Source organism: Nomascus leucogenys, chromosome 1a, assembly GCF_006542625.1.
Source record: "Nomascus leucogenys isolate Asia chromosome 1a, Asia_NLE_v1, whole genome shotgun sequence".
Lineage (NCBI taxonomy): Eukaryota > Metazoa > Chordata > Mammalia > Primates > Hylobatidae > Nomascus > Nomascus leucogenys.
This window is the reverse complement of record NC_044381.1, coordinates 85454832-85477564: the sequence shown is the minus strand read 5'-3', so window position 1 is coordinate 85477564 and position 22733 is coordinate 85454832. Positions and strand designations below refer to the sequence as shown.

The 22733-nt window shown below is 41.3% G+C and overlaps 1 protein-coding gene across 9 annotated transcripts in view; it reads right to left on the bottom strand.

Annotated features, from left to right (window-relative positions):
* RAD51B (RAD51 paralog B) overlaps positions 1 to 22733 on the bottom strand; it is a 915086-nt gene that overhangs the window by 258969 nt on the left and 633384 nt on the right. For 8 of the 9 annotated variants that reach the window (XM_030812482.1, XM_003263604.2, XM_030812462.1 and 5 more), the window contains one exon: positions 4736 to 4814. In XM_030812482.1, the coding sequence (XP_030668342.1) occupies positions 4736 to 4814 (79 nt within the window). Of the gene's footprint in view, positions 1 to 1317; positions 2469 to 4735; positions 4815 to 22733 lie in introns of those variants that run through there. The other variant, XM_030812481.1, reaches the window with a different exon arrangement.

The following is a 22733-nucleotide window of genomic DNA, read 5'->3' as shown; positions in this document are numbered from 1 at the left end:
TCCTGATACGTTTCAAAAGGTGATCAAACCGTTCTTGATTGCAAAAGCAAAGCAAGAAAGATGAGGCACATAGCTTTCCAGCTCTAAAAAAGATCGCTGTTACTTTGTTTTCTGTTTTCTTTGCCACCCTATGCCAAGTGGTTAGAGATATGGGAAACTAACTTCATCTCCAGCACCTTCTCTGGACCTGTCTCAGGGTGCCCTGGTCTCCCCAGCTCCCGCTCCATGGTTTATGCTGCTCATTCAAACCTACACTAATAGACGACAGCCCCAGGATCCAAATTCAACCTGTCATACCTGACTTTGATTTTGCAAAAATGATATAAAAAACACACTTCTGTCTTACTGAGGAACTAAGCCACTATCTTCTGTCCTGTTCCAAACAACCTGGCTTTTCTTTTACAAATCCTCCCCAGATCCCTGAGGAAAGGAGTAAAGGGGAGGCTGTGCTAGATCAACCCTTCGTTCCCCTGGACCTCCCTTTCCTTAGGTTCTGTTTCACCAAGTCCGCAGGTGTTTGTGCCTATGAGCCCCTGAAAACCAGGAGGGCTCCTGGAGAGCTAGGACCTGGGTTTTCCTCTAGGCCTCCTGCAGCACCAGCAACACAGCCCAGCTGCTTTCAATGACAGAATCTTTATTCTTGGCCTTGAGTCCCAGCTGTGTTCTGGGTGTCACAACATTTGGGGCTTGCTAAGGGAACAAAGGTCATGACCAGAGGAGACGTGGGTCAACCTGGAGCTCACTATAAACTCCCTTTCCTTTCGGCTGCCAGGTGCTTCTGTGGGCACACACCATTAAAGCTGATGCCCAGAACCAACTCCTGCTCTTCCCTCTCCACTAGGCCCCAGCACACCTGAGCATCACTCTAAGAGGCTAGCCAAACTGCTGAGCTTTTTCACTTGGTGGGCACTGAGACTTGCATGGTGAACTCTGGGGACCAAAGGAAAAATTGATTCATGAGATTCCCCTCCTACCCCCACCTTTCCCACTTCATTGCACAGAGAGGCTCAACTCTCTCTCTGCCTGGGATCTAGCTTCCTCTCAGAGTCCACACCCTCAGGAAACTGGTGGCTGTGAGCTCCCTCTCCTTTGGGGCCTAAGTATTTCCAGCGTCCAGGGCCCAGCATCCAGAGGCCAGGATCCCAGACAAACGCTGGACAGACAAAGAAGATGCAAACAGGATGGTATTACCATGTTAATGGCCTGAGTTGAGGCCTCCTGAAGATGCTGGGAGGAGGGGGGTTCTTTCATTTACTTTTTCTTTCTTCTTCTTCTTCTTTTTTTTTTTTTTTTTTTTTTTGCAAAAGGAGAATAGTTCCGCTTTCTATTTTACTACAACAATAGCATGGACTGGCTCCTTCAAGTGTTTCAAAAAGCAGCCTGAGAAATCTCTAACCAGCCCCTCAGTCTCTCCAGCCTGCCGCTTTATTGTCCTTCCCATCCCAGTGAACAAAGAGGAGGGAAGGGTAGAAGGCCCCCAGTTGCTGCCTGTTCTCAGCATCCTAATCCTTGAGAACCGGTGAGGGAAATGGCCTGTGGAGCTAGTAAATCGAATTCTGCCCTCACCTTTTATTCCCTCCCTCTGCTTAAGCACTCGGGAGTTCTTCAGGTATTATAAAATCTCCGGGCTAGCAGGCCAGTAGGCATCTTGGGGCTTGCTAAGGGATAAAAGGCACTGAGGGATCATTCCCTGCCCCCACGGGTAGCCGGCGTGGTTGGCTTGTTTCCACCATCCAGGCGGCTCTAATGAAGACCGAACATCGGCCACAGTGGCTGGTGGCCTCCCTTCTAGTTGGCAGCACAGGAGCTGCCCTGTCTGTCTCTAAGTCCCTGGACATGGGCTGCACATCCCACCCAGAGGTCCAGGTGCCAACCTCCACACCAACTCGGGGCTCACCTGCCAGTGCAACTCCTCATGTGAGGAAAGCTACTTGGCCTTGACTGATGGTACCTTTCCAAGTTTTCCACCCAGGGACCAAGGGTTTCTTTGCTTTAAACCTGGGGAATCATGCAGGTGTCTTTTGGTTTGGTCATCTGGTAGGAAGGCAAAATTAGCTTTGATGTTGCAGTATGTGGAGATCTCAAGGGTACAACTGGGCTGAGCTAAGGGAATGATGAGTACATCCTCTCCTAGGAGGATCGGACAAAGCTGATGTGACAAGGCTGTTAGAGATCCCGCAGGATGGTTACAAGAATCCACATAAGAAAAACATTTTATGCTGTGGCCCCCACACAAACTCATAATGTGTGCGGACATTCACAAACACACAATCACACAAGAAATATTTTATGAAATGATACAATATGTGTGATATAATCTGATATTTTTTCTTCTCTCTTTCTTCTGTCTTCTCTCTCTCTCTGTTTTCAAATGCTGGTTGTGGTTCATCAATTTCACTTCATGACCCACCAGTGGGTTGCGACAGTTTTCAAAGTCTTGAATCGAGGTTAATGTTTTCATTTTCCAGCTGACAAAATCAAGGCCCAGGGATTTTCTCAAGCTCATACCAAAGCTGAAGGTAAAATCCAAAGGTTCTTTCTAGTAAATGAGGGGCCTGCATTTTTCTGGGGACCTGCATTTTTTGTTTTCCCAAAGTCTTTGGGAGTACACAGCAAGAAGGCAGAGCGTGCCAAGAGGTTTGTTTTCAGGGGCATTGCTGGTAAAAGCAGAGGTGTTCCACTGCTTCTGGGAAACCTCAGAGAGGGATGTGTAGCTTGGGGGAGTGGGATAGAGAAAACAACTTAGAAAGCAACCAGGTGAGGTTCTGAGGTCTCCTAACCAAGCATTTTATTTACTGGTTGTTGTTCTTGAATTATAAGACATTTTCCTGAATTTTTCTCTTTGCTAGACACAGCTCCAGGTCAGCCTCCTTTAGAGATCCACTTTCTCCCCTGTTTTCCAACTTTTTCGAAAAGTCATTCCTTGCAGTTTTTTAACCTCTACCAATTCATTGTATTTCCAGGCTCTACTTTCTCTAAATAACTATCTCTTCCCTCTTAAAATCATCATCTTAGCAATGAGCATCAGAGAGGCAACTCAGTGACTCTTCTTCTCACAAATGTTATCCCAAAAGTTATCCAAATTTGACCAGGCTTAGAAATGCTATTTAACAAAATGCCTAGTGATCAGGGTGCATGTATCACATCAAGCCTCTTCACACACGTCATCTGAGCAGAACAAACTTTTTCCTCCTGAAATTATCTTGTAATCTTCCATAGAATTTCTTGAAATCTTCATCGAAATTTGCTACTTACTATACTTCTAATCTTCTAAGAAGGCCTCTAAAAATGAAGAGCTGAATGCCACCCTCTGTACTGGGTAAATAAAAGTCCAGCTTTCTGATTGCTTATTAGTTATACACCCTTAGAGAGGATGTAACAAAGAGGCCTGCTGTTTGCTTTGCTTAATCTGGTCTTAAAATCTCTGCTCCTTTGTCAGAAAACACTATTTGCAATTGTAAAAAAAAATATTTACCAAGGAACTTGGATAGCATAAGTCAAAGGCTAAGAGCCAAAGGTCGTAGTTCTCACCCCAAATTTCGTGGACCTGAGAGTCCCCGCTGTGGAGCTCAGCTGCACCAAACAAACATGCTGCTTTGTGAGTCCATTAAGAAGCAGACATTTTAGAAGGGGAAGGAAAGGGAAGGCTGCAGCCTGTTCCTTAGTTAGAAGCATGAACTCTCCAGCCTGCCCTACATAATCCCTGCTAGGTCTTTGCACTGCATTTTGTCTCCATGGGGAAATTACAGGGACTGCCCTGTTTCATAAACCTGGGAAAAATATTTAACTTATAAATCCTTCAGGGCAGGACTTCTCCCATGGACAGCAGTGACAATATGTGCCTCTAGGGTCAGGCCAGATATTCACCTAAGCATCTCTGTGGGTGGGGTCTCCTGCCCGACAGCAGGGGACAGATGTGTATCCTGAGCACTTCTGTGCGGATCCTTCCTCATCCACAAAGCAGTTTTGTACCTCTGATCTTGTGGGCTGACTCTTCTAACAGTGCTTGAATTTACCCCTTCATGTTAATTGTTTTCTGGAAAGACCCGTAATCGGGTGCCTTTCCTAACCACTGGCGTATCTAGCATCTGAGAATGAACCACCATTGTAGATCAGTGAGTTCCAGGATGTGGCCTCAGGGTGCTCTACCCTACGCAAGAACTCAGCTCCTTCTAAGTCCTGGGCTCATGTCACAAGGTGCAGGTCCTAAAGGTCTGGTCCCAGCAGGAAGACCATGTTAGGACAGGACAGGAAAAGGAAATAAGATAATCAGAAGGAGTCAGGGAAGTAGGGCTCATGGAGCCATGACATTGTGCCCCAGAGGCTGCCAACCCAGATGGTTCTTTAGCTTGTTAAGCAAGAGGGCTCTGGGGCAGCATTGGCTCCTCACCTCCACACTGGTGTCAGAATCATTGCCCATTTCATGCCATGGGATCTGGAAAGAGGAATGGGGTGGTAGCAATTCCGAGCTTTCTTGGTTTGATCCTCATGTTTTGATTGTCTCATTCTGTTAGGAAATTCTGTAGGTGTCCTTCAGCCCTCAATCTTCTCTGTCAAATTCTTGCCACAACTGCCGATCTCTTGCTCTCATTAGGGTAAATATCACTGGCCAATGCATCTTGGCTTTTGATTCTGTCTGGAGCTAGCTTCTATCAGAACCATAGCAGTAATTACCACTAGCAATGGGCAGCACTGAGCATAAGCTTAAAGAAATGGCTTAATCCAAGGATCTTACCTTGAAGAACCAGGCCTTCCTCTTTGATGGTGTAGACAAATGAGGTGAAGGGAGCCAGAGGGGACTTGGCAATAAGAATCTGCACATAAAGCACATTTTTCTAGGGTTAGTCAAAGGATCAGGGATGGGCCTCTATTCACTCCCCATCCCATTTTGACACGAAGTGGTAACACAGGACTGTAAGTCACAAGGCTTATTTAAAAAAAAAAAAAACAAAAACATTTTATAACCCAAGGTTTAAATGAGTGTTATCCTTTCAAAGTGGTCACCTTAAAAGGTTGTACATTTATTCCAACTATTCCGTCATCAAATGCCATATTCTTGAATCAATTCTTCTAGAAATAAGTCTCATTATTTTATAACACATGCTTAAATAGCTACCTTTCTGCCCAAAAATAAACCTAGCTTGATTCTCTAATTTTATTTATAAACTTAGCTGTTTTACTAAAAAAATTCAAAGATATCTTTCAAAGATTTACTATCACTGCAAATATTCAAAATAACTTGCGAAAGGCAAAGCAATTGAAGGTTTCCTTGTTGGCCCTGGTCCTTCACCAAACCCTTTACTATGTGACTACATTTTCTCTTACTTAAGGTGTAGAGCATTTCCCATGGCCCTTGATTGTGGGTTTGGGTATATGACTTGCCAGGTGGCATGACACAGGTTGTGCCAGTTCCCAGCCGAGGCCTCAAAAAGCCTCAAGTATTTCTAGTTGTTCTCTTAATGTTTGGGCCATCGTCAGAGAAAAATATGTCCATGCTAGTCTGCTATCTCAGAAGGAGGGCAATAGATACCTGAAACAGAGCTGGCCAGAAAGGCTCAGGCTAAAGAGTTGACCCCTAGAGACCCACAGATACACAAGTTAAATATCACTGTATGCCTCTGAGATTTTGGTAGTAGAGTCATGAAGCATTAGTGCAGCAAGAGTTAACTGATATACCAGCCAAAATATCAAAAAATGTTTTCAGCAATGGCATTTTCCTAAGACAACACTTATTTTAAAGGAGATGGTTATTTGGTCATTTAAAAAAATCAGTATCATTAAGCCATTATCACATCTCATACAGTTCTACAGAACCTCTAATAATTGGTGGATTATTTTATTGGAATAATAAAATAATATTATCAATAATAATTGATAATAATATTGGAAGATTAATATCAGTTTCCTGTTTTACACATTAAAACAACATTATCAGAAACAGAGACAGTTTAAACTCTGAACTGTGTAGGTAATCAGGGAGGCAAGAGAGAAAGAAGAAACAATTTCAAATAATCAAAAGGCTTATATATAATATCTTGGCCTATCTCAATTCAACAAATATTTGCTGTCAACTATGAGAAGTGGTGGAAAAATGTGATGAAAAGATCACAGGTTTTAGTCATAGGCTTGGAATCTAGCTCTTCCACTGATCGGCTAGGAGCCTATGGCAGAGCCTACAATTTTCCTCTAGCAGCCATTCCCCTTCTTCCCTTTAGTAAATAACTCCCCAAGTTTCCACATTTCTCTGCTTCTTTTGCAAGTAGATGTGGCTATGTGACCAAGCTTTGACTAGCAGAATGTGAGTACAAATGACAGGTAGAACTTCTGGATTATGTTTTCATAAGAAAACTGCGTGCCCTTCACTTTCTCTTTCGCTCTTCCCAAGGCAGGAACCAGATCCAAGCAAATGGATGTGGACAACACTCTGGGGATGACAAGGCGGCATGAGAGAGGGAAGCTGGGTGGCTTCAGAGAGCATCAGTGTCTCCTACTCGGGGTCACCAGTCCTCTCAGGGCAGAGCCACTTATCTCAACCACTGTATTTTGACATCTTTGTTACTTCAGTGCAGCCTGAATTCTAACCAAAACTGTGACTCTGGACAACTAAACTTGTTAAGTCTCAGTTTCCCCACATGTAAAATGGTGATAAAAACACCTTCCTAAGTGGGATTATTATGAGGATTAAATTAAGTATACAAAATACCTGTCACTGTGTCAAACACAAAATAAGTTCATAATAAATAATAGGAACATTTCCAACTAACCCATCACATATGGTTCCCTTAACCCTCACTCACCAAATAACAATATACTTGGCTTCTACCAGAAGAAAGTCTCCAGTTGGGTTGCAATAATTTTTACAAATGTTCTAAAATTATTTAGATAAACTAGTTCATCGTTCTCAGAACCAATGAGAAGAAAGTACAGGTGGGCATTTACACATTCATGTCAAAAATATTTCATTTGAAAATTAAGGTAGATCCCTTTCTGCCTGAGACAGTTTGGAGATGGTTCAATGTGAATTTATTTATTTATTTATTTTTTATTTTTTTGAGATGGAGTCTAGCTCTGTCGCCCAGGCTGGAGTGCAGTGGCGCAATCTTGGCTCACTGCAAGCTCCGCCTCACGGGTTCACACCATTCTCCTGCCTCAGCCTCCTGAGTAGCTGGGACTATAGGCGCCCACAAGCATGTCCAGCTAATTTTTTGTATTTTTAGTGGAGACGGGGTTTCACTGTGTTAGCCAGGATGGTCTCAATCTCCTGACCTCGTGATCCACCCGCCTCGGCCCCCAAAGTGCTGGGATTACAGGCGTGAGCCACCATGCCCGGCGCGGTTCAATGTGAATTTTAAGGATATCCCTTAGAAGGGGAATGGCATGGTAGAAGAAAAAACAGTGGTTCTCGATTTTAATGTGGGTTTGCATCACCTGTGGGTCCTGTTGACCTACACATTCTGATTCTGTAGGTTTTGAGTGGAGCCTAAGAGAGTCTGCATTTCTAACAGGCTCCCAAGAGACAATGATGCTGTGGTTCATAGACCACATTTTGAGTAGCCAGGTTCTAGGCAATTAGACTGATTGAAGAGTCTAAGATGGAGAAGCAAGAGATGGGAGATGTGGGGCCAGTTAGGAGGCGACTCCAATAATTCAGTGATAAGATAATAAGGGCCTAAACTATAGCTGTGCCAGAAAGAGTGGTAAAAAAGGAAATTGATAAGATAAATGTAAATCCTTTAGATCAAATAGTAGTAAAAATAAACTAAACATATAAAAAAATCTCAGATCTTTGTTGTCTGTATGTAGCAACTAGACATGAAACCAAAAGGGTATAAATAGCAATAAATAAAGTATCATGCTATATTTTAAAAAATATTACCATTTTTATTTTATGCACTGCAGAAACTGAGACCCAGAAAAAAAGAATGTAATATTCCAATGCGACACAAGAATGGCATCTGAGCCTAAGCCTTCCAACTCTGTGGTGCTAACTCCACTTTCTAATAGCCAGTCTATGAGCAAGCCCTGAATCCCAGCCAAAAGGATCTCACACCTGGAGGGACCTCCCTGCCGGAAATCAAAGAGTTTGGACAGGTCACTGATTAATGCACTGTCCTTCTGGAGCAGGATTTAAAATGAGTCATCAAAAGGATGATCTGTGTGCAGTTAGAAAAAAGGAAGTGATAAGTTATGTCAGATGAATTCCATTTCCTTTCTTTGGAAAAGAACTTCCAGATTGATAGATCAGAGGGCTACTACCAACAAAAAATATCTGATTTCAGCAAAAAACATGACAAACTCTCTTGATAGCCTTCTGGATAAAGTGAAGATAAGTTGAGCTGGGTGCTAATACCATTAAGTGGACTTGTGAGTGACCAAAAGGTCAGTAGTAACCTGGTGAGGGGCAGCAACCTCTAGTAGAATGTACTGAATTCTAGCTTGGTCTTACTGACTTGAATGAGATTGCTGATGTATTCAATTACACCCGTACAACAAATATGAAATCCAGCAGGGAATGGAACTGAGAAAAACTGCTCCTCTAATAGAGCTTACATTCTAAAGAAAGATAAGAAGTACAAAATAAATAAAATATGTTATGTTCGATGAGTATATGTGCAATGGATGAAAAGAGCAGATAAAGAATATAGGAAGTGTATTGGACTGGAGGTGGGGGCATCAATTTTGAATAGAGTATCATGAGATCTCACTGAAGAGGTGACATTTGGACTTGTGAATCAGGTAACTAAATGCATTGATGAGATGCTGAATTGATGGGAAGGTAACAGAAGACAAAAAATTTAGAGAAAGAGGTCATAGATTAGATTAGATAAACATGAAATCAAAACAAATCTCAATTTGGTTAGAACGTTGGAACAAATCCTACACATTGTTTGGGATGCAATTTTATTGAACTAAATGAAAGGCCTTGTCCTTGAGAACAGAGCACCAATGATTCATTATGAAACAGGCAAAATGAGATTCAGCATTCAGAAAATGGAATGATGGTTAACTACAGTTCAATATTAGTCAGCTGTGAGATGTAATTCTCAAAAATCTAGCAAGTTCTCAGGTTATATCAATGGAGACATAGTATGTGGAACAAGGGAGGTGATAGTCCTGCTCTCCTCCTCACCCAGGAAACCATGCCTGATGCAATGTGTTTGGACTGGGGCCCAAATTCCAAAAGAAAAAATGACAAACAAGAAGGTGGTTGGAGGCCCGAAGCAATCCATGACCATAAACACTTCAATGCAAACATCATGGTAAGAGGACTGGAGTGAAAATGCATACTGCTTTTCTATGAGTTTTCTAACCTGAAGATTCTATAATATTATATACTGGTATATACTATGTGAAGATGCATATTGATTTACTATGAGTTTTCTAACCTGAAGATTCTGTTATATGCTAGTATTATACACTAGTATATACTATGTGAAGATGCATATTGCTTTTACTATGAGTTTTCTAACCTGAGGATTCTGTAATATTATATGCTAGTATTATATACTATTATATACTATGTGAAGATGCATATTGCTTTTGAGTTTTCTAACCTGAAGATTCTGTAGTCTTATATACTAGTGAGGGGAAGTGTAAATTAGCTTTCTAGCCCAATATGTTTCAGGAAGAAAAGTGACGCTTGCCATGTATCTTTGTGGATACATATAGATTCCTCCCTTTTTTTGATCCGAATTAATGCCCCATGACCCTTCTGCCATTCAAAGTATAAACTATCCTCTTCTAAAGAAGACAACCCCCCAGCAGATAATTTAGGCTGTGCTGGTTCAGATGTTCAGCCATCTCATAAATCTGGGGAGTTCTAATCATTGTCTGATGTAGGTGGTTTTCAAGTATCATTCTATCTTCTTCAATACATGATGCCCTGCAGGGAGGCCTAGGTACTTAATAAAACAACAGGGCTCTAGTGAAAAATTCTGATCACACTCAAACCTGTGTGCAATGTGTGAAAGTTGGCTTTGGAAGTCTGAGGGTTCAAAGAAATATGTAACTGAGCAAGAATGAGTGTAGATATATGTGGCTCAGAAAGCCTGGGGCTCCTTGTGGTAGGTATGTGGTATGTGGGCAGTTAATCCCATCTCCCACAAATAGCCAAATTGTTTCTTCTTGAATATTTCCTTCATATCAGACCAGCTCGGCTTTAACTGCACTCTAACAAATACACTTTCTCCTCTCTTTACCTATCCTTGCAAGGAAAGTGGTCACCCATATTTTAAAATTCTTTGGAGGGTTTGGGCCTATAATCTCAGCACGTTGGGAGGTTGAGGCAGGAGGACTGCTGGAGGCCAGGAGTTTGAGACCAGCCTGGGCAACATAGTGAGACTCTGTTTTGATTAATTGATCCAACTATCCATCAATTATTTGGAGGAACATTTAAGGTATATCCAATATGTACTCGATGCTGGATCCCCAATCCCACTACCATCTGGAAGCAATTTTCGTTATTTGTGCCATCCACCCACCCACCCATGCACTTTTTCAATCCACAAATATTTACTGAGCTCTTTTGTTTGTGCTTGGCACTGCTCTAGGTGCAGGGGATAGAGCAGGGAACAAGACAGAGAGGTCCGTGATCTCATGGAGCTGACATTCTGGTGGCAGAAGGCAGACAATACAGGGAAGCCTTTGGGTTTTTTCCACTGTGACATTCTACTATGTGCTCCTCACTCTAGGGCATTCAATCCATCCATCAACAAACATTTATTGAGTACCACACTCTGGGCCAGGCAGATTCAATTTACACTCTGTAAATTTGCACTTATTAAAATACTGCTACCTGTTTCTACCTCAGTTTATTTTTTAGAGGCAAGCTCTAAATTTTCAGTGGGATTCAGCAGATCTGGGGCATTTTCTGTAATCTCACTCTGTTCCCTTCTCTAGGACCTGATATGGTGCTTTTCAGCTGAGGGTTCCTAGAATGATGGGCAGGTATCTTCCTCACTGTTCTTCACTTCATCCCTATGCTGGTGTGTGGAGGTTTCTCTCCAATGACAAGTAGAAACACAGAGGCCTATGTACTCTAAATAAAGCGTGGAAGGAAAATTGGCCATTGGGGCCCATGGGCTTCTCCTTGTAAACTCTCTCCTCCTTCTTTTATGTCCCTCTCCCCAGGTTTCTATTTTGCTCTCAGTAAATAAGCTGTCAGCTAATTCTCTCTACCCCTAAAGTGAGGGCTGGTAAACCTTCCCACATTAGCCTTGTCAGGTGTGTCTGCATTGTAATATAAGACTCTCAAAAAAGAGAAATGGTCTGCAATGATAGAAAGTGCAATAGGACTGGGGTGGGTAGGGGAGACTTCCAGGGTTCCTACAGTAATAATGCTGACGAGAACAACAACCACCAACAGACACTAATCTTCACAATAATCCTCAAAGGTAGGTAGCTTGTAAGTACTGAAGCTGGGTTCCAACCCAGGCTACCTGGTTCTGTACTACCTGGTCTGTACTTTTAACCACCACGATGGCAGCTCCCAATCTGCCACATACAACTCAATCCACTTTTCTGGGATAATACATTAAATGAGGCAGGATACATAACAGCAAATAAGGGCTTTTTTTTTTCCTGCATGGATATTGCATGATTCAAGACAAAGAAGGGAGCTGGACAGGGTATCCGTGCGGGCTGCCTCAGCTGTTCGCAAGCTTCCACACTGGCAGTCTCCCTTCTGCCCTTCATCCCTGAAAGTCTAAATACAAATGTCACCTCTTCCAGAAGCTTCAGCCGATTTCTCCAGCCTAAAGTCATCTCTCTCTAATCTCTTCGTACTTTATCTGTACTCTCCAATTATTAGTTTTCTTTACTGTTTTATGGTTAATGTTACCTCAATTTAACATAATCTATTTGACCATTCTTCTTGTTGTTGCTGCTTCTGGTCCTGCAAACCTCTAGTGTGGTGCTATATACGTAAGAGAAGCTTCATTATGAAATACAAGAACGAATGAGTGAATAAATGCACAAATTGATGACCCACAGAAGCTCTACTGATTCATATCCATTTTTAGGACTTATCTGGTTCCCTCTTCCCAAAGTTGGGGGACTCAGAAAATGCCATAGAAAACAGCAGGCTTCCCAGTCAATCACTGCCAAGATTCTCGGCTTGGCCAGGCCCAAAGTCAAGTCTTTGGTTTCAGCTTGCTATAGCATCACATGTTTTTCCTGGCCTGATCCCACTTCCAAGAGGCTCAGAAAGTGGAAAAGGAGCCACAGAACAGAAAGTGCTAGGCATAGTAACCCCAGGCCTTCTCCAGGATGGCGACACCTTCTAGGGATAGTGTCTGGGTCCTCCTTTTTAAAGTATAGGTGTGGCCCTCATCTGAGGCAACCCAGCCCAGCCCTTCTCCATGGGTGGCTAGGAAGGCCAGTGTGGAGCAGGCAGCACAGAGATGTCAGGAACCTTGGGCACAGGCTACCCTGGAGGCTGCTTTTTTTTTTTTTTTTTAGATGGAGTCTTGCTCTTGTTGCTCAGGTTGGAGTGCAGTGTTGTGATCTTGGCTCACTGCAACCTCCGCCTCCCAGGTTCAGGCGATTCTCCTGCCTCAGCCTCCCGAGTAGCTGGGATTACAGGCACCCGCCACCACGCCCAGCTAATTTTTTGTATTTTTAGTAGAGAGCGGATTTCACCGTGTTGGCCAGGCTGGTCTCGAACTCCTGACCTCAGGTGGTCCACCCACTTCAGCCTCCCAAAATGCTGGGATTATAGGCGTGAGCCACTGTGCCCGGCCTGCAGGCTGCTTTTATAGAGTTCTGGTCCTGGCAGTTTACATGAGTTCCTGCAATACAGCCCCAACCTTAGGAAAAAGTGAGTTTTGCCTTTGTGGCCCAGGAAAGCAGACATGAATAGGCAGCCATGAGGCTGAGGGTAAGCTGGCACTGATTCTTCCACTTTCTCTTCTCTAATTCCTGTGCCAAGAAGGCTTCCTGTACACCAGTCATGAATTCTTCCTCTCTTCTATTTCCTTCCCCTTCCCACCCCAACCCCAAATCTCACATTAGTTCGGGGCTGAAAGGAAGAGTGAAATGACCTGGCAGAGGAAAAGTATAAGCAGAAGAGTTTCTTCCTGTAAGGGCAGGTGGTAGGACTGGCTTTCTTTCTATCTCTGCTATCTGCTATAAGATGTGGGGCCCAGAGACAATGTAATATGTTCAGCAAAGAGAAGTACAGCAAGAAGCAACTGAAGTAGATAGCTCCCAAATATGACTTTGCATCCATCCACAATTTCCTGTCCTGCTAGTTTTTTAATCCTGTCTCAGTCTCCCTCATGATCAGCAAGATTACGTGGTCGTTGATAAATTCAGTGGGGATTTCCTTGTTGAATGTGTCTGATGCTTTTCATCTTCATGCAAGGGTCCTGTCGAGAAATTAGGGAGGAAGCCCACTGACTGAAACGTCCTTCTACACGGACCCTATTATCTCACTTCAACTGGAGTCCTAGGCTAATAAAACCCATTGGTAAGTTAAACAAACCTTTCCTCTAGCTATGCCAAGTGTCTGCGACAGAAATCCTTCATGCCAGAGTTTTCCTCCTTGTCCAAGACTTAGAAAAAAGTTGTTTTCTCAGCTGCTTTGAAGCTCAGGAAGAGAGCCAGGGAGGCAAACAAACCAGTTAGTCTTGCATCAGATAATTCAACAGGCTTTTGATAACCCCAAAGTCTTCTGTCCCTTCCCAGGTTGAGCTGAACTCTCCAAGCCAAAGGACAGAAGGGCCGGAAATGCTCCAGACAGGAAGATCTGTGACTGGAATGAGGCCATAGGATCAGGGGAGCTTGAAGTGTACCCAGTGATCCTCACAGGAATTCCCCATTGTGTTGCGAGAGCTGGAGGGAAAGATGGCAGAGGTCCAACTCCCAGTCTGTATTTGGATCTTAGACTGATTAGAATCTGCTTCATCACTTGGAAAATCACTCTGCATGGAACACTGAAGCCTCAACACCAGCAGCTTTGCAGGATTATGTGGGGAGAGCAGAGAATGAGTTTAGCGGCATCTAAACTGCCTTCTCAAAATGGAAGAGCAAGATCTGTAGAAGTAATACAGTGCTGGAAAATGGCAGGATGGAAAAATGAACTGTATTTGAGCAGGCATGAATTTATTAATTTGTCTACATGTGGCCTACTTCCCAAGTTTTTCTACAGAAATTAGGGGATATAAAGTAAGCTGATCTGAATCCCTAAAAATATAATATAAATAATAATATACAATATAATAATATGATATATAAATAATATAAATAATATAATTCTAGTCTCTGGGAAGAGTCTCTTAGGAAACTTGACCTTGAGGTTATAAGATCCTATTTCTTCATAGAATATCATTATGCTTTTGTATAACACCTCTCTGGTGATTGTTTTCAAAATGTTTACCTATAATATAACACATCAAGTTCTCAAAGTATAAGAAAGTATTGCCTAGAAAAGAGCTAGGGCTCCTTAAAGAAAATATTAATTTTTTCTGATCAGTAGGATGTTAACTTAGTAAATTATGGAATAGTAAATAGTTCAGGGTCAGAATGACATTTTGAGTTTACTGTTTTTTCCTCAACATTTTATTATGAAACTTTTCAGACATACAACAAAAGTGAAAGAATTTTATAGTGAATAACCATAAACATATCAACTGGTTCTACCATTAACATTTTATTACTTGAACCCAGAAATTTGAGGTTGTAATGAGCTATGATTAGCTCTCCAGCCTGAGTGACAGACCAAGGCCCTGTCTCAAAAAACAGAAACAAAAAGACCAAAATAATTTTATTACACTTGTTTTTTTATCACATATCTATTTATCTGTCAACCCATCTTATTTTTTGTTCTGGTTGTTATTACATTTCAAAGTAAATTGCAAACATCAGTACACTTTAACTACTTTAGCATGCATATAATTAACTACAAGCTTAATATTTATTAACACAATTTAAAAACCATGTTGGTTGGCTGGGCGCGGTGGCTCACGCTTGTAATCCCAGCACTTTGGGAGGCCGAGGCGGGCGGATCACAAGGTCAGGAGATCGAGACCATGGTGAAACCCCGTCTCTACCAAAAATACAAAAAATTAGCTGAGCGTGGTGGTGGGCGCCTGTAGTCCCAGCTACTCGGAGAGGCTGAGGCAGGAGAATGGCGTGAACCCGGGAGGCGGAGCTTGCAGTGAGCCGAGATTGCTCCACTGCACTCCAACCTGGGCGACAGAGCGAGACTCGGTCTCAAAAAAAAAAAAAAAAAAGTTGGTTTTTTTTTTTTTTTTCAGTGAACTTTACATGTGGTTTGAAAGTGTTAGTAATTCTTAGGGCCAAGCGCGGTGGCTCACGCCTGTAATCCCAGCACTTTGGGAGGCCGAGGTGGGCATATCACGAGGTCAGGAGATTGAGACCATCCTGGGTAACATAGTGAAACCCTGTCTCTACTAAAAAAAAAAAACAGAAAAAAAAAAAATTAGCCGGGCATGGTGGCACGGGAGGCTACTTGGGAGGCTGAGGCAGGAGAATCGCTTGAACCCAGGAGGTGGAGGTTGCAGTGAGCTGAGATTGTGTCACTGTACTCCAGCCTGGCAACAAAGCTAGACTCTGTCTCAAAAAAAAAAAAAAAAAGTATTAGTAATTCTTCCTGAATTATACCACAATCAGAGAAAATTCATCAACTACAAATACATGGTAGTATGCAAATTTATACAGTCAAAAATATGGGCCACCAATTCTTTCTAGATTAATATCAGCTTTATTTAGGTATAATATACATGCAATAAAATTATTTTTTAACATAAGCATTTAAACTGTATATTTCCCTATAACCACTGCTTTAACTACACCACATAAGCTTTGATGTTGTATTTTTGTTTTCATTTTCATTCATTTCTAATTTCTCTTGTGATTTATTCTTTGACCTATTGCTTATATAGGGGTGTGTCTGTGTGTGTGTGTTTTTAAATTTGCACACAATTGAGAATTTCCAAATTTTCCTTTTGTTACTGATTATTGACTTCACCCCAGGGCTGGGCATGTTGGCTCACACCTATAATACCAGCACTTTGGGAGGCCGAGGTGGGCAGATCACTTGAGGCCAGGAGTTCAAGACCAGCCTGACCAACATGGCAAAACCCTGTCTCTACTAATCATACAAAAATTAGTTGGTTGTGGTGGTGCATGCCTGTAATCCCAGCTACTCAGGTGGCTGAGGCACAAGAATCACTTGAACCTGGGAGGCAGAGGTTGCAGTGAGCCAAGATCGTGCTACTGCACTCCAGCCTGGGTGACAGAGTGAGACTCTGTCTCAAAAAAAGCAAAAAAAAAAAAAAAAAAAAAAATCATTCCATTGTGATTGTAGAAGTTTGTATGATTTCAATCTTTTAAATTTATTGAGGCTCAATTTGTAGTCTAATTTATACTTGAGAAGAACATGTATCTGCTGTTGTTTAGAGTGTTCTATAGATGCCTTTGAGGTCTAGCTGACGTAGAGTGTTGTTTGAGTCTTCTGTTTCTTTGTTGAACTTTTGTCTAGTTGTCCTATCCATTATTGAAAGTGGGGTATTGAAGCCTCCAGCTATTATCATTGAATTTCTATTTCTCCCTTCAATTCTATTAGTTTTTGCTTCATGTATCTTGGGGCATAGGTGTTAGGTGCACATACATTTATAGTTATGTCTTCCTAATGGAGCAAACCTTTTATAATTATAAAATGTCTCTTTTTTTGTTTCCAGTAATGATTTTTGTCTTACAGTCTATTCTGTCTGATAGTAGCATAGCCATTTCAGCTTTCTTTACTGTTTGCATGACATGTATTTTTCCATCTTTTTACCTTCAACCTATTTGCGTCTGACTCAAAGTGTGTCTCCTGTAGACAGCATATAGTTGGATCATGTTGTTTTTAAAAAAAATTATTCTGTCAATCTCTGCCTTTTGGTTGGAGCATTAATCAACTCACATTTAGTGTAATTATTGATAAAGTAGGATATATGCCTGCCATTTTGCTATTTGTTTTCTGTGTGTATTTCCTTTTTGTTCCTCTGTTTTGCCATTACTATCTTCGGTCATTACTGCATTCTTTGTGTTAGGTATTTTTCTAGTATACAATTTTAACTCTCTTGTTGTTTCTTCCACTACGCATTTTTGAGTTATTTTCTTAGATGCTGCCCTGAGGATTGTCATTAATATTTTAACTTAAAACTAGTTCAGATTGTTACCACCTTAATTTCAATTGTTTGCAAAAAATGTGCATCAATATAGCTCTATTCTCTTCCCCTTCCTTGTACTATTGTCATACAAATTACATCTTTATACATTATAAGCCCATCTAGGCAGTTTTATAATTCTTGCTTTTTGCAGTTATCTTTCAAATCAGATGGGAGAGGAAAAGAATTACAAACGAAAATACATTCTATTGTCTTTTTCATTTACCTACATATTTATCTTTACCAACACACTCTTTTTTTTATTTTTTTAAAAATTTTTTGAGACAGAGTCTCACTCTGTCACCCAGGCTGGAGTGCAGTGGCGCAATCTCGGCTCACTGCAACCTCCGCCTCCTGGGTTCACGCCATTCTCCTGCCTCAGCCTCCCGGAGTAGCTGGACTACAGGCACCCGCCACCAGGCCCGGCTAATTTTTTTTGTATTTTTAGTAGAGATGGGGTTTCGCCATGTTAGCCAGGATGGTCTTGATATCCTGACCTTGTGATCCACCTGTCTTGGCCACCCAAAGTGCTGGGATTACAGGTGTGAGCCACCACACCCGGCCACACACTTTATTTTTTCACATTGATTCGAGTTACTGTCTAGTGTCCTTTCATTTCAGCCTGAAGAATTCTTTTTAGTACTTTCTGTATGGCAGGTGTTTCTCTTAGATTTTGTTTTTTCTGGGAATGTCTTAATTTCTCCTTCATTTTTGAAGGATAATATTGCTGGATACAGAATTCTGGATTGACAATCTTTTTGTTTCAACAGTTTGAATACGTTATTCAATTACCTTCTGGCTTCCGTGGTTTCTGATGAGAAGTCAGTCAGTTAATTTTATTGAAGGTCCCTTATACATGAAGCCAATTCGTGGTCCACTAATGACATGACAGATTTCCTTAAACGCTGTGAATCAGTAAATCTTTCAGCCTGTGTGTGTGTGTGTGTTGGGGCATGCATTCAATACTCCATCAAGCCATATAACTCTGTTTCATTCTTCACTTCTTTCTTGCACACAGCCTCAAGGTCAGCTGGAAGGGAGATCTTCAGGTTTTCTCAGCTCTTACAAAGCCCTGGACATCTATGTAGCCCTCTAGATTCCTGGTGTATGTAGGAGCTTTATAAAACCCCCTGTAGCTATCTCATTCCACTAGATTTTCCTTTATATTTTTTGGTCAGTCTCTTGTTGGCCCTATCTGGTAATGGAGACTTGGGCAGCCATGATGGTGAGCAATTACCACTGGCTGTTTTTGACAAATGCTCTGTGGGTAGTGCTGTTCACACAGGCCAAGTTCTGAATCTAAGTCAAATAAAGACAAGCCCTGAGAATGGAGCTTTTTAGCATGCTGTTGGACAGGTCAAATAATAGCAATTCTCTAGGATGGGGTTTTTAAGGTGCTCCAAACCTGTTCTATCCTCTCCAGTGGCTGCTACCATGCTGGCTTTCAAAGATGCCACAAATAAAGATTGTTGGTGTGCAAGATTGCTGTAGCACTGATGAAGGGAGAATGGAATTATGGCAAGTTAAAATTCCACAAGTCTTGCTGTTATTCCTGAGAGTCACTTGTTTTTTTCCCAAATAAACACTCCTCAGACTGTTGTGAGCCTTTATTTAATTTCCAGAATTCTGAAGAAGTTTATTTAAGTTTTTGTCAATGTTCTTGTTACTTTTACGGAGGTGTAGAGTTTGGGAGTGCCTTATTCCACTATGCTGAAAATTGAGTCTCCAAAGCCAAAATGTAAACATCCTGATTCAGTATCTATCTTGGTTATCTCCCCCTATTCAATTTTGACTCCTCCTTTTTCTGTTTTAAAAGTTTTCACAGCACTAGACAACTGATTTTTTAATCGACTTAATGCTTACACATAATTGAAAATGGCAAATGATTTCACTTTTGTATTATCTTTCAGCTCTTTAATTGAATCTGTCACTTATTATATTATTAATTTCCAGGTGCTCTTCCTTGTCTTCTGACCACTTCCAATTCAGTGCTTCCTATTCTTGTTCTTATGTCATCTCTAACTCTCTGAGGAAATTAATTATACTTTAAGTTTTCTTTTGAATCTCACATTATCTCTATTTTCTTCTCTCCTTGCTATGAGAGGAATTTTCCAAAGTCTGGTGATCCTTGGTTTTCAATCATATTTAAAACATAAAATATTTTTATGCTAAAAATACAGTTAAAAGCACCATGTATATACACAGCATTTGTAAACAGTGGGATCCACTGTAGAGTCAATAAATGGAGTTACCTTCTCAGAGGTGGATTGATATTTACAAAAATCTCGTTTGGTTGCTACATTCTAGAAGCAGGGCAGAGAAAGGGGCTGTAGACTCACCATCTGGCAGGCATAATCCCCTGTTTTAACAAAATGCCCATTTTTGTTCTATGCTCTGTCTAGAGTCCCAAGTCTGTCTCCAAAGATAAATTTTGGCTTTTATCCTGGGTTGGAGACTTGTCACTTAGCTTTCCAGGGTGAAAAAGGGGGTTCAGCTACTTCATATATTTCATATACAATTTTAAACCAATCTGCTGTTTTTGTCTTTTCTGTCTTCTATGATATCTGGTTCTTCTAAGTCCTGAAGAAATCTCTCAAGTGTTCTACTGCTACACTACTTTGAAGGCACAAAAGTGTCTCTGTTCTTTCTTGCCAATCTTGTATCACTTCAAGTGTTCTATTATTTGCTGAAGCCTGTTGATATCTCAAAAAGATTCGTACTCTCTTTGTCTTTTTGGATTAACTTTATTAGTTTATCACACAGAAATAATTTCAAATGAATCATGAGAAAGAATATACATATGTGGTCAAACCTCCACATATAAAGTGCAGGCACTCTTTGTGAACTTTAGTTTTTCTATCTCCAATTAGGTAGTGATTTAGTAGCATTATCTTAATATCAGTTTGAGGGTTATGCACGTACACACACGTGTGCACACACACACATCCCACATGTAAATATGTACAAAATAGCTCCTCTTAAGGCTAGTCAATACAATTTTTTAGCTATTATCAAATCATGGTTATAGGGGGCTAAAAAAGGAGGCTCGGGGTCAAGTACAATCATCATTATTACAAAATGTAACACACCTTAGATTTGGTCAAACATGGCTTCAAATCTTGGCTATATGATTTTGGGTACTCTAACCTCTTCAAAGCTTACCTTCCTCATCTCTAAAATGAACACAGTAGCACTCATCTCATAGGCTTATTGTGAGGATTAAAGAGATGAAAGAAATTAGTGAAAAATGTGGTACATCATAGGAACCTGAGAAATATTAGTTTCTTTCCACTATGATGAGAGAATCTTATGGGGACAAAAAATGCAGAAAAGATAGTAACTTGCCCCGTTTTAAAGGCTAAAGAGTTAGTTCAATGGTCTGCCTTTCCTTGCTGTCCATGTGAGAGTGCCTATGTGTGCAAGGCTAATGTACAACTTCACACACAGGCTACAGAACTGTACATATTTCTAACCATTTCTGAAATTGTTAATGTTACCATTTGTTAATATTACCATTGGGTACTCTGAAGGAAGTGAGAATTGACTTTATTGTCAGTAAGTTCATCACCATCAAATACTACATTTAAATTTTATTTTTCATTGGTTTTTTTAAAAATCAAAAGTTAACATAAGTATCACCAATTTCAATTTTCAAATAAGTATGAACTGGTTTCATCATCATCTGAATTTGGAAACTTCAATCTAGCGCCAATTAAAGCAAACAAATACTGTCGCAGAGAATTTCAAGCAAAAGAAATCCATTCCCTTTCTCTACCCTAAATCAGGAGTATTTAAATAACCAAAAAAAACAAGATGCACAAGAGCTCTGTCCAGCTGTAAATGCTAAGCTCTGGATATCTAGTTAGGCAAGCCTGATTTCCCAGCGCCATCCACAAGACCCATAAGAAACAGAGCTGGGTCCTCCTGTCTAGGCCCACTAGAAAATGCAGCCGAGGCAAGGCAGCTCTGGCCTTCAAGGGTCACAGAAGGAAGACTGTGGCTGTGTGATTATTATAGTAAAAAGATGCCAGGAACTCAGAGGGTGTGTCTTGAATTCTGAAGCACACATCCCTGTTACATCATGCTTGGGCCACACGGGACTTTCTTTAGTCTCACAGGAACCGATTCAAGGAAGGCAACATGTTTCTATGTAAAGAGGCTGAAATCTGGGTTTGACACATCCAAAAACAGCTGGTCAAATGGGACTGGTTTGTGTAATGTACCACATCCCTGGCCCTGCTCTGATGGGTGGAGGAACCAATTCTAGTGAGAAATCAACATGCTCTTTCTTCAGAGCACGGTCAAATTAATTCTCTCTGTTACCGCAGCATTCTTCCTATTTCCCTAAAGTCCTCCTCCAGCAAATGCAAGGGCAAAGGACAAGAAGAAAACACAAGACAGGATTTCAGATGAGTTGAAGAGTGTAACAGAGACAACAGGGCACCCTTCCCGTCTTTTCCTTTAAGCACAAACTAAATCTAGTTTCAGTAAGATGGAGGAGAGCTAGAACTTTATATAATAACTCTCTCCAGTGTTGTCAGGAACCTGTCAGCTTCGTCTTTTGTATTTTCAATATTTTTAATGTGACTGTTTCTAAATCTTACACTATATATAACCATAGAATGACTCACTTATCAACTATTATAAGGGAATTAACGTATCTTTAATTCATAGAAATAAGCTCACAGACTGAAATAATTCAAGAAACAGGTATAGGCACCAGAAGGATCTCAGAAAGAACTTGGTAAGAAGAGCTTGATAGCAACCAGACTGATATATAAGGAGTTTAAAATTCTAAAATTCTCATTAGAATCACTTGTTGGTGCTCCATCTGTGTCTCCAGGCAGTCTACCTACTTAAGACACACCCCACCAGGCTGAGCATTCTATAAAATGAGTGAATAGGTTACCTTGCCTGAAACACAGGGCCCTGAAGCTGAGAATACTGACCATCAGTAGAGTCAAAAACTGTCCAATATGAGGCATTCCCTGTGCTGAGAAGTCTGGACAGGGCCCTCTGTGGGGTGCAGCATGGCCTGGCACCGAGCCCCCACAGTCATGCTAAGAATGAACTCTGCTCAGAATCCTCAGGGGCCTTTTACAGTTTCATAATCCCATATACCCTTCTTACTGTTAATGCTGACTTGACTACACTGTGAGACTATTTGCCAGTCCCAACAAACAATTAATTTTTCTCTCTCTTTCCCCGTTGGTACACTATGAATATGGCTTTATGTTTTTCTGATTATATAAATACCACAAGTTTACCATAAACAAGTCAAGCAAAACAGAGAGTCATGAGGAATAAAGCAACCCAACCTCTTTCAGTGGTTCTGAGTGAGAAAAACTATGTAAGGAACTACAGAACAGAGTGTGGGATCTAAGCTCCCTCTCTCCCCGAGGGCCTTCAGAGGTGGAACAGGAGGCAAGTCCAGAAGATATAGTCTTTTAAAAAGTCCTGGCCAGGCGTGGTGGTTCATGCCTATAATCCCAGCACTTTGGGCGGCCGAGGCAGGTGGATCACCTGAGGTCAGGAGTCCGAGACCAGCCTGGTCAACAT